We start from the raw sequence: 12,196 nt of genomic DNA on the forward strand, positions 1-12,196 counted from the left end.
TACTGCACACGGGATCGATCGATGAGAGAGGAATGAACCTTCACCCACAGTCTACAGGACGCTGGATGGCCCATTACTGCGCTGCTGAGTCGCGAGAGCCTCTTTGAGGCGGAATCCTGTACATATGCTTATGAACTGTAGTTGCAATACTGCATGAGGGTGAAGGATCTGCCGATTAGTGCCAGTATATTCCAACCGCTCAGTGACTGTTGCCTAGTGGAAGCCTTATTTCTGATTATAAGGAAGATCTCCTTGAAGTGGAAAATTTATTTGGCAGGGACAGGACTCATCCCTCCACGTCTTAGTGCAGATACAGCTTATGTATGGTGGGATCCCAGGCGCGACTGGTGTGATTGAAGTGCTTTGAGTGTGAGCCCAGCAGGCTGTGCAATTTACATCTCGCAGTATGTTTTTAAGTGACACAATAGTGACAAATCTGCGTTTTGTATAACTTTTTGAATAAAATTTAATGGTGGAAGTGAAGCAGAGCCTGACTTCAATTTTTACTTGATGGGAAGATGGATGGAGCCAAATGCAGGGCAATCTTGGAAGAAAACCTCTTGGAGACTGCAAAAGACTTGAGACTGGGGCAGAGGTTCACTTTCCAGTAGGACAACGACCCTAAACATAAAGCCAGAGCAACAATGGAATGGTTTAAAACAAAACCTATGTGTTAGAATGGCCCAGTCAAAGTCCAGATCTAAATCCAATCGAGAATATGTGGCAAGATCTGAAAACTGCTTTCCATCTAATTTGACTGAGCTGGATCTGTTTTGCAAAGAAGAATGGGCAAGGATTTCAGTCTCTAGAAGTGCAAAGTCTTGTAGAGACATACCCTAAAAGACTGGCAGCTAATTGCAGCAAAAGGTGGTTCTACAAAGTATTGACTCAGGGGGCTGAATAATTACGCACGCCCCACTATGCAGTTTTTTTTTTTTTAAATGTTTGGAATCATGTACGATTTTTCGTTCCACTTCTCACGTGTAAACCACGTGGAATTGCAATAAAATTGATTCAGGTTTGTGGCAGTAATATGACAAAATGTGGAAAACTTCAAGGGGGCCGAATACTTTTGCAAGCCACTGTATATTAACTTGGTCACCATGGGGTAGAGGGAGAAGCCGGCGAAACACAAATATAGGATGCACTCAATTTAAATAGAATAATAATGCTTTGATGGGCTGAACAAATTAATACACCAAACTATATGGGGCATTATCAATTGATAACACCCTGAAACCAAGAACTAAGCCCTTACAGACCTAAATGACTTCTGATGCAGGGATCACACCTGAGAAAATATGCAGCGTTGTGAAGCACACGCAAAAAAAACCCAAGCATGTGGAATCACATGTAATAATAGTCAACAGTACAGCTGCATTTTCCGGAGGAATATGCAAATCTATGTAACAAAAGAGACACGACCAAAAAAAGAGGATACAACCTTGGGGCAGCTCCAGAACACATGCAGAAAGTCTCTGTCGTCCCATATCAGACTCCCATTTACACCAACTTTTAAAAGGGAAAGGATTAAGATATCTGAATAACAGCATGCAGGAGCATTCAGAAATAGCCCAGAGCTCATTTAAAGATCCAAAAGGCCAGATTATTATACAGGGACTCCTGAGCTTATTGTTCCCATCCTTACCCCTCCCACCGGAAGCAGCAATGTCTTGAAAAAGCACTGTTGTCTACATGATCACCTTTCAGGAAATTGGTCAGGATAATAATTCACCTAAATAACTCCTTCCAGTTGATACCCTCGTGTGAACATAGCCATACTAATCTAAAGGGGCCCATACACTGGTCGAACTCAGCCATCGATCGATTTGTGGCCGATTTGACAGGATGGAAAATCTAGGTCAATCTGCTGCTGGCAGCAAATCGATGGCCCATAGAGTTATATTGGATCTAATGGTCCAATAATGCACTTAGATCAATTTCCAATAGATTTACTTCTTAAATCTATTGGAAATCTGTTCCTAGTGTGTGGCACACCACAGATAGATTCTTGTCAGATTAGACTTGACAGGCATCTGACAAAAATCTGATGGTCGAATCTGCTGCAAATCTATAAATGTATGGCCACCTTAATATTGCTCGATAGCTGCCTTTTTCACAGAAGTTTGTAGCAGACCAACTTTTGAATACATCTGTGCTTTAGTATCTTGTGCCAGAACACATTCAGATTTCAACAGAAATCCAATTCGTTATCAGAACCCTGCCGTTGCTAGCTCTGTTTGTACTATTCAATGTTCTACACCAGCGTTTCTCAACATTATATATTGTTATGTACCCCTTTTAAAATCCTGTACTCACCAAGTACCCACTAGCATAGTAAACATTATCACAAGTACCCCTTGACAAATTTCTATTTAATCGTAGTACATGAGAATTGGTTCTAAATAATTTCCATGCTTTTACTATTACTTTTAAATAGCTAATATACTAATTTGGTATTGGTTAAATAAGGCTTATTGTCTAAAACTCTAAATTTGTTATTCTTGGTTAAGTATATCAAGCCCCAGTACCCGCTGGAACTATCAGAAGTACCCCCTGGGGTACGCTTACCACACGTTAAGAAACTAGATTCTACACAACTATGCAGCTGCTGATCATGCAGATTCACCGCGATCCTACCATGATCAGTTTACATAAAAGTGGCATTCCTCTGACCCTTAATGTTTAGTTGATAAAAAGCATTAAAAAAAAAAAAAAAGCTATCAAGCGGCCTTTTTGTTTGCATATTAGATTTAACAAAAAGATAAATCTAATGTACTTAGGCGCTTCATAATCTGTGCCAGCCTCCTTCTCTCCAAACATCACTTGGGTTTTCTGCACAACTTTAAGTAAGTTATCATTAGAAGAAGGAGGGGGTCCAACTGCTGGAAAACATATGTATGATGATGATATGCATATGTATGATGATTAGATAATATGCAAACAGTAGCTCTGAGAGGCGCTATTCGTGCTACTAACGAGCTACTGTTTGTCCCCTATCTTATTGCCTGATGAAGCGAGCTGTGCCTGCGAAACGTGTTGCATCTTTTGAGGTACCAATAATACATTTGTTTAATTCAGACAGTATTTTGAGTCTGCTTTCCGGAGGCAAGTCCACCACTGCCTCCCAGCTAATTTTAAAACTTGTATTACCTTTTATCCTGCTGGCGCCTGTGTTCTCTTACGATAATACTGTGTCCACCTCTGGTGGAGGGTTGACCTACCCCTACTTTTTTGATCTACAGAGAGCGACATCTTAATCCTGAGTAAGGAAAGGTCTAATCGCCTCACTTGCATCTACAGTGGTTGCCTAAGAGGAAACCCTGACTTGTGAGAATATTCATCTCACACTTACATTTGTCCACGCTTTCCAATACATACTACACTATGGGCTCGATTCATAAAAGGTTACCGCAAGTTTTCCGCTCAAAACAGCGGGTTTTCCCGTCCATTTAGCAAAGTGGGCATTCATAAAAGCTGTTCCCGCATGAAAATCTACAATCCCCCAGCAGAGTGAGACATTTCCGCCTTCTGCAGTGTTTTTCTAGATTTATCTAGAAAAAAAAGTAACAAAATGGCCATTCATAAAGATTAGAGGAAGCGGTATGTGGACGGGAAATACCGCTTCCTCTGATTTTGCGGATTACATACAAGTGAATGGGACAGACCTCCCAGAGACAGCAGTGCACGGAGGGACTCTGCCGGCTGAAGTGTTTCCGCATGCCTTCAGCGGGAGATCTCTGCTCTTGCATCGCAGCTGGCAAGATTTTTTTGACTGACCACCCAGAAGTGTAAAATACCGCTGCGGTATTTTACCTCTACGAGTATTTATGCCACAAGTTTATGAATAGAGCCCTATATTGGGCTCTCTGTGCTTCTTAACTTTTTCTCCAAGTTGATATTTTCACACCTGGTCAATAACACACCTTTTAAATCTCCAGCAAGCAAGAAAATACATAAAACCATTTTGATAGTACTTTTTTTTTTAGATTGTGAAATGCTATAAAGTTATTTTAACCACCTTACGACCGCCTAACGCCAATTGGCGGTTGCAAGGTGGCAGCCCCAGGACCGCCTAACGCCAATTGGCATCATGTCCTGGAGCTGTAGTTTAGCAGGGAACGATTGCACGCATGCGCGATCAGTCCCTGCCGCGTCACAGAGCAGAGCTCTAATCAGCCTGCTAGCCGCGATCGTGAATAAAAATCCCTTTGTTTACATTTGTACAGTGCTGCCATCTCCCACAGCGCTGTACGGGAGACACTCGGCTGTCCCCTCAGAGTGGCTCGGGAATAAAGCCCAGGGAGAGGACGGAGCGCCGTCCAGGGCTAGTTTAGGATGGGGAAGGAGGGAGGGAAAAGCATGCATTTTTTTTCAATAAAAAGGAGGAAAAAATTAACCATTTCAGCCCGAGGGTATTTTTTTTTACCTTATGGACGAGAGGAATTTTCACCTATCAGCGCTCCTCCCATTCATTCCCCAATAACTTTATCACTACTTATCACAACAAAATGATCTAGACTGTATTTCCACCACCAATTAGGCTTTCTTTGGGTGGTACATTATGTTAAGAATTATTTTATTCTAAATGCAATTTTATGGTAATAAGGAAAAAAAATAAAATTCATTATTTTTCAGTTTTCAGCCATTATAGTTTTAAAATAATAATTCATGCTACCATAATTAAAATCCACATTTTATTTGGCCATTTGTCCCGGTTATTGCAACGTTAAAATTATTTCCCTAGTAAAATGTATGGGGACAATATTTTATTTAGAAATAAAGGTCAATTTTTTCAGTTTTACAGCCATCACTCATTTTAAGCCCATTTAATAATTATATGCCCTCTTGACATAGATTTTTTTTTTTCCCCTTCAAGTCAGGTGTGTTTTACCATTTGGCCACAAGATGTCCCCGCTGAGCAAAAACCCTATTCGCGTACTTTGTACGGTAATAGGATACAATGCATCACTACATTGTAACTAGGGGAAGTGACGTAAGCTTACATCGGAAGCCTCCTATCAAAGTGACGGCGGGGAGTTTATGAATGGAAACATTGTTTCCATTCATAAATTTAACGATCGGGTGGCGAAAACCGGCGGCAGGAGATAGCGCGATGGCTGTAAGTAAGAATAAACACTGTTTTTGAACAAAAACCGTGTTTATTCTCGGCGGACATGCTGGGATTGGCACAACAGACTTTTGTCCCCTGCAGCCAATCCCCCCCCGCTAGCAGCAGCGCGATTACGGGAATTGGCCCGCACGATCGCCTGCAGACCCCCCCCCCCCCCCCCCCCAACTGCAGGGACGTCAATATCGCATCCGTGTGGCTCTAACTGCTGCGGTCGTGAAGCTCACGTCTGCACGGCTGAAATGGTTAATTTGTGTGGTAAGTTGTATGGCTGTGTAGCAAGCTGACAAAGCTGCACAGCCTTGTTTTGTGAAAAGGGCCTGGTCCCTGGGGAAGGGGGGGGGGGTGTAAGTCTGTGGTCCTGAAGAGGTTAAAGAGAAGATGAAAAATCATCACCTAGGAGAAAAGGGGAATTGCATATGGGACTATGTACTGTGCGAGGGCCTTGGTCACCTGGTGAAGAAAAGTGTTAGTCTTGGTCTGAGAGCATGGGCCAGCCCTTATTGGTGCGATTCCAGCCTCTTCAGGGGTCAACTGATCCCAGTCCTTGAAACTAGTCTTCTTGCTTCTGTAAGTCATTGTCTTTTAGTAGCCTGTCTAGCCTTTCCCGGTCCCGATTAGTGGCTTAAGTGCGGTTCCAGTCCTTGTCACTAATCAAACCGATTCCCACTTATGTCCAATGTCAAACTGTGAATCCAGCCCCTATCAGCTTGATCCAATTGATGTTTCAGTTGCCAGTGTATTACCAGTTGTAAAACTGTAATCCAAGTATTGCCAGTGCCGTCCAACTGTGGCTCCTGTCTCAGTGGCTGAGCTGTAGTTAGATTCCCCCTTCAGTATGGTCTAAGTCCTTGCCAGTAGTCAAGCTATAGTTCCAGTCTCCATCAGTAGGGATACTGTGGTCCAAGTTCCTGACAGTTAAACTGCAGTCAAAGTTCCTCTTAAAAAAAAGGTAAAAGCACAACTAGGTCTGTCAAAGGCCACATTATGGTTACAGTATGTCAGCAAACACAACTCATATGATGAAAGCTGTAAGAATGAGGACATCCTACAGGTACATAATGCTAAAGGTAACTGCAAAGTTTGTATGTCAAGGGCCCATAACTACTGAAAATTTTGATCGCAATTGCAGTTTTTTCTTCAAATTTTAACATCTCTTTTTCTATACGACTTAACTTTTCATGATGCTTTAGCACCATAGATGAGAATTCACAAGATTGAAGAACAGAGGCTGACGGGATAGGAAGGGTCTCGAGCAGTGCAGACTATAGAGCTATAGGACCAGGGCAGGCTGGCTGGACAGGAAGGCCTAACCTCTAGGAATCCCAGGAAGGACACTGACAGGGGAAGTTCCCAGGAGGGGAACAGACTGACAGGATAATCCTGGGAAGGGAGCTGACTGAGGGACTCTCAAGAGGGGTGCTGGCAGGCATTTAAAACCCGGGAATTGGAGCTGACTGAGGACCTCCCAGGTGGGATAGGCAGGGGCATTCCTGGGTAAGGAGCTAACAGCAACAGGTCTCAGGAGGATACTGACTGACAGGGTAAGTCCCGGAGATACTGACAGTCTAGCGTAACCTCAGGGAAGGAAGCTGACAGGCTAGGAACCCAGGTGGGGAATGGACAGGCTGGAGGAAACCCCATGGAGGATGCAAGCTGTAGGTGACTGGAGAGCTCCCGGAGGGAACTGGCAGGGAAAGGGAAACCCCAGGAGGCTGCGGATGACTAGAGAGTTCCATGAGGGTACTGGCAGGCTGAGAGGAATCCCCAGGGTGCAGCAGACATGGAGTTTACTGAGGGGAGAGATCCCAGGGAGAGATCAAACAGGCTGGGAACAGGGATGGAAGGCGCAGACTGACTGGCAGGCAGGGATCCAGATTAGGTAATGCAGGCAAGCAGGTGTAGCAAACAGGGATAGCCAAAGGGATTCTGGAAGGGACATCCTGGTTGAGGGAGTAGCCAACAGGAAGGCGATCGAGTAACGGGAAAGGTGAACGGCAGCAGAACGTCGTGGCTATGATCAGGGATGCAACAGCATCCATATGCGAGAGTGCAGGGTTTAAATACCCTGCCTCAATTAGGGAGGGGTGCAGTACTGCCTCCGGCCAGTGCATAAAAAGGAGCAGAGGCACGCGCACCTAGCAACAGAGGACTCTGAACCTGGAAGCACGTCAGCGTCCTCCGCCATGCGGGGGAAGACAGAGGGGAGCTGTAGGGGACTCAGCGGCTGGAGTTTATCGAGCGACACAAGCAATCATGACACATACTTCTATTCCTACTTCCAATGGTTGTTGCACCTCTTCTAATCACACTATATGGCTTGCACGTTTTGTTGCTGCATTGGAGGAGCTCATTCACTTAGGCTTCTTTCACACAGTGGATTGAACCACAACACTCCTCAGAGTTCAGCCTCCCATCTGGCGACCACAATTTGATACTGTGGTGTAGGGGAGCATTTGTAACCACACGCATGTCAGCGTTTGACACGTGGTGCAGTTACCGGGCAACAAAAAGATGTTCAACTGGTGGTGGCTGCATCTGCACTGCTCCTGCTAGCAAGTGCATTGAAGCAGCTGGCTGGCAGCTAATTCACCTTCAGCATCCCTTTGTGAAAGAAGCTCAAAGGACAACTAAAGTGAGTTGCAATATTTATTTCATTTTAAGCAATACCAGCTGCCTGGCTGTCCTGTTGACCCACTGTCTCTAATACTTTTAGCCATAAACCCTGAACAAGCATGCAGCAAATAAGGTGTTTCTGACGTCAGATCTGACAAGATTAGCTGCATTCTTGTTTCTGGTGTTATTCAGACACTACTGCAGCCAAAGCTCAGAAGGGCTGCCAAGAAACTTGTATTATTTAAAAAGGAAATAAATATGGCAATCTCCACATCTCTCTCATTTCAGTTTGTTCTTTGAAGAAGCCCACAGAAGAGTTAATATTTTGGTAAGATGCCATCACATTTCTTGAATCTGGCAGTGATACTGATCAATAAACTTCCAAATGACGGAGTCCAAAAAAAAAAAAAAAAAAAAAAAAAAAAAAAAAAAGACACACAACTAAACAGACATGTTTCCTTGTGAAGGCAGGAAGGGAAAAAAATAAACTAAAAATCAGCTTCCACATAACATTGTGCTGCACCACGAAGAACAGAGGTAGCAGAAGCAGTGGTTACATCAACTCTCCAATCTACTCAAGGGAGGCAGAGTGGCACATCTAGCACTGCTAGTGATTGATCACTTACAGAACCGGAGCATTATTAATCCATGTAAGGGTAGCTACTGCCAAGCCACTGCCAGAAAAATAAAAAAAAAAAAACAAGTATGGTTGAGGTGACCCACTGGGAAACCTAATAGTGACCAGTACTCCAATGACAGCACCCTCTACAAACTTGAAGCCTTGTAATTGGACTCAGAGTATAGGCGTACATATTACAACAACCTATCGCAAACCTAAACTCTCTATTCTAGAGGCTAATGTTTTTTTGGAAAACTGTTGAAACATTAACCAATCAAGTTACCGGAACTCCCCTATGAGGTTTCCCAATGGGTCACCTAAAACCATACTAGTTTTGAGGCAGGGAACACACTTGTCTTTCAGTTTTCTGCGTGCGTTTTCCTGCATACTTTTTCTGCACACCAAGTGTGTTTCTATGCAGGAAAACGCGCGCGTTTTTTCACAGCAGCTGATGTAGTTGATAGAAAAAAAAAAAAACTGACAAAATGTGCAGAATCAGGATGCAGAATGTCAGTTTTTTTTCTGCGCGCGAATAACATATTAAGTGTGTACTAGCCCATTGATTAACATGAGTTCTCAGTTTTTCTGTGCAGAAAAAGCGCACAAAAACAGTCAAGTGTGTTCCCTGCCTGAAGAAAGTGCAGTGTAACTGTGCCCACGGTTTATAATTTCTCAGGTAATTACAATAACACCAACTGAAAACTGTTGCATGTCCAGCAAACAAAAACCAACCAGTATGGCCATTTGATGAAAAAAACAACTGAAAATGTTCACTGTTCCCAACTTTATTTTGATAGATCAAAATGCAGAGAGCTGGAAAAGAATATAAATTTAAACATTTTCAGTGAATTTAATAAACTGATCGATTTAACTGAGAATGTAACATGTGCCAGATGTAGGCAACATTGCAGACCACAAACGTCAGAAGGTTTCTTCTTCAACCACTCTGTTCAAAACAAAACTGTTTTGACTGGAGCTCTATTTTAGTTCAATTTGGGCAGTCCTGATGTTGCTAAGCATGCCTTCAAGCATGGCACACGGTTTTGTTTGCGTTAGACACCCACTACTACGAACTGAAAGCCATCTTCACCGTTTATAAGAAATACCAACCAGAGACCAATATATTGACAACATTCAATATACCGGTATTGACAAAATTAATCTAGAAGCCTTCAGTATTGCACTCATTGCTGCCATCATACCACTCATATCCTACAGAATGACACAAGTCAAAATTAGCTAGTTGTCCTATTGATACTTATGACAGCATTTTAAAACAGGTCATGAAAACAGTATTTTCTAGATGTATAAAGCCAATTCCCCACATTTACAACCATTATTTTCAGTAGTGTATGCAATAGGAAAGAAAATTTATAATAACCAACTTGACAGGTGTTATAGTAAATAAGACGCCTGATACATAGACAAATATATCACAAGCTTGTACAATCCAGTAGCCAAGGATATAGCCATATAGCAACAACGTAACAAAGTGCTGTTACATGGAAACAGTATGATAGGAAAGCCACTGAAACTTGCTTATCACGTGTGAGTACATGAGAAAGAGCACTATCTGTAGAATGACCCTGGACCCTGCCGTGTACTTTCATCATTGCTCTTCGCTAGGCGTTTTTATGTACATGCGCCTGAACACAATCAGCAATGTCAAAGGGAGAATCTAGAATAAAAAAAATAAATCGTTGGTTTATTCACTAGCATTAAGGTGCCATTTATGACACAATCTTGATTGTACAATCTTATCACTTCTATGTAATATGAAAAGTATTCACTCAGTCTTGATTGTAGACTATCAGTTCTATGTAATATGGGGGGGGGATTACAATAACTATCCAGCCAAAGTCAATTCAGTTCACTCTTCTACAAGGATTTGTTGAGATTGTGCAATCAAGATTAGAGCATTGGTGGGCACCTTCATGCCATAGGGCAGTGCTGTGGCCCACAAAGTGGCAGGGCAGTGCAATAAATGACAGAATTGGAGAAGAATAAGGAGAATGTATACTCACTGATAGATCCACGCAGACATCCGTCCCATCCAGGAGCAGCACTTTGCAGGTCAGCACTGACTTACTGTCTCCTGCTGCGGGAATGTGCACTGTGGCTCCTGCACTGACCACTTGGGGAGTCAGGTGGCTCTGGTGGGGGTACAGCAGCAGCTCAGCAGGGGCAGCAGCGCCGATAGCCCCACCAGCCCTCATCACAATGGCTCCATCCCGCTCATCTCTCCCACCACGAGACGCGGCCGCAGCTCTCCCTGCGTGCCGCTGCATCGACCGCCGACCAAAGGTCCTCCGCAGGAACCGCAACATCCTCGCTCACCTCCTCCTGGCCGCTTTCCTCCTCCCTCTTTATAGCCCTCTCCACCTCCTGGGTAATAAACCTCTATGAGCGCAGCGAGTGTGGCCGCTGACATCAGCCAGGCACAGTCCCCGCAAACCGTGCGCCTTGTTCGGGCTGCTTCCGCCCTCGTTGAGCTCACACGGCAGCAGACATGAGGGATCCTCCAGTGCAGCGCTCAGGTGGTGAGAGGCAGCAGCGCAGGTGGCCCCCGCCCGTCTGTCCGTCCTTCCAGCGAGGAGAAGTTTCCCAGGCGGCACAAGGAAAGTTCCTCCGCTCAGTCAGTTCGGGCTACAGTCACACTGACACCCAGCCAGTCTAGGCAGCTGCTCTTATACAGGAGAGGGAGGAGGACAGGGCTGGGGAGAGGCTGGAATAGCAGGAATGACACACCGCCTGGCAGGAGAAACCATCCTGTGACCACAGCGCTAGGACGTCCTCGCCAGTCACAGAGCGCACAGGTGATTCGGTCTACAGGTAACAGCGCAGGACGCGCAGCCCGGGATCGCTCCTGCTGCTCCTCCTCACATACAGCAACGCCAGTCCTCAGCTCCTTTTCGCGGGCAGAAAGCGAACAGAATTCCGCCTTTCCACTCGCTGAGTTGCCTCTTCCTTCTTTCTCTCCAGTCACACTGGAATGACACAGACACGGGTTTGTTTAGTTTTCCCCCTCCCTCATTCCTCCTCTGCTCTGTGTCTTTGCTTGTTACCGTGTCTCCTCCTCCCGCCAGAGCGGTTTGGCTGATTTCCCAGCCATTCTATTGACAAGACGGCAGCAGGTGTTTTAACCCTTTTTTTGCTTTCTGCTCGCCTCTAATGGAAAGGTAGGGAGAGTCACGTGGTGCAGGTTAGTTTCTGTTAGGAATAACTGAGAGAGTTGCTGACAGTCAGGAAGCAGTGCTGTCATAATCACAGACCAGGCTACAGGCACACCTACCAATATACTGTACAAACAGGACTTTAATGACATGCTTTATAGGGTTGCCGCCTTTCTGAGAAGAATATGCTGCACCGGTTGGCTTGGGCTAACGATCTAGCTTATCATGTTATGTGTAGTATGTCCCCATGGAGATCTACCTTTCTCAATTTATTTGATAGCAGTTTATAATGATAAAGTGATGCAACTTATGAGTTGTATCTCACTACAATTTGCTGAACTCAAAATAGAATGCTGCTATGTCATACAATCCTAAAATTAAAGCAAAACGTGTTATGGCTGCCATACACTGGTCGATTGCCACCCGATCGACCAGCAGATAGATCCCTCTGTGATCAAATCTGATCAGAGAGGGATCTATTGGCTGCCTACTACACTGCAAACAGATTTTGAATCGATTTCACTATGAAACCGATCTGTGGAGCCCCCCCCCCCCCCATACATTACCTGATCTGGCCGGCGCAAGTCCCCCGGTCCCCGCTGTCTCTTCTCCGCTCAGGGCTCCAGCTTCACTTTACTTCCTGTCGGGGGGAGTTTA

The 12,196-nt window shown here is 44.5% G+C and overlaps 1 protein-coding gene across 1 annotated transcript in view; it reads right to left on the reverse strand.

The window, feature by feature from the left end:
* LOC137518596 (band 4.1-like protein 4B) overlaps positions 1-11,335 on the reverse strand; it is a 208,541-nt gene extending 197,206 nt beyond the window's left edge. The window contains exon 1 of the mRNA XM_068236669.1: positions 10,391-11,335. Within this exon, the coding sequence (XP_068092770.1) occupies positions 10,391-10,693 (303 nt within the window). The 5' untranslated portion in view covers positions 10,694-11,335. The remainder of the gene's footprint in view (positions 1-10,390) is intronic.
* Positions 11,336-12,196: the final 861 nt, after the last annotated feature.

Source organism: Hyperolius riggenbachi, chromosome 5 (genome assembly GCF_040937935.1).
Source record: "Hyperolius riggenbachi isolate aHypRig1 chromosome 5, aHypRig1.pri, whole genome shotgun sequence".
In the NCBI taxonomy this organism is placed as follows: domain Eukaryota; kingdom Metazoa; phylum Chordata; class Amphibia; order Anura; family Hyperoliidae; genus Hyperolius; species Hyperolius riggenbachi.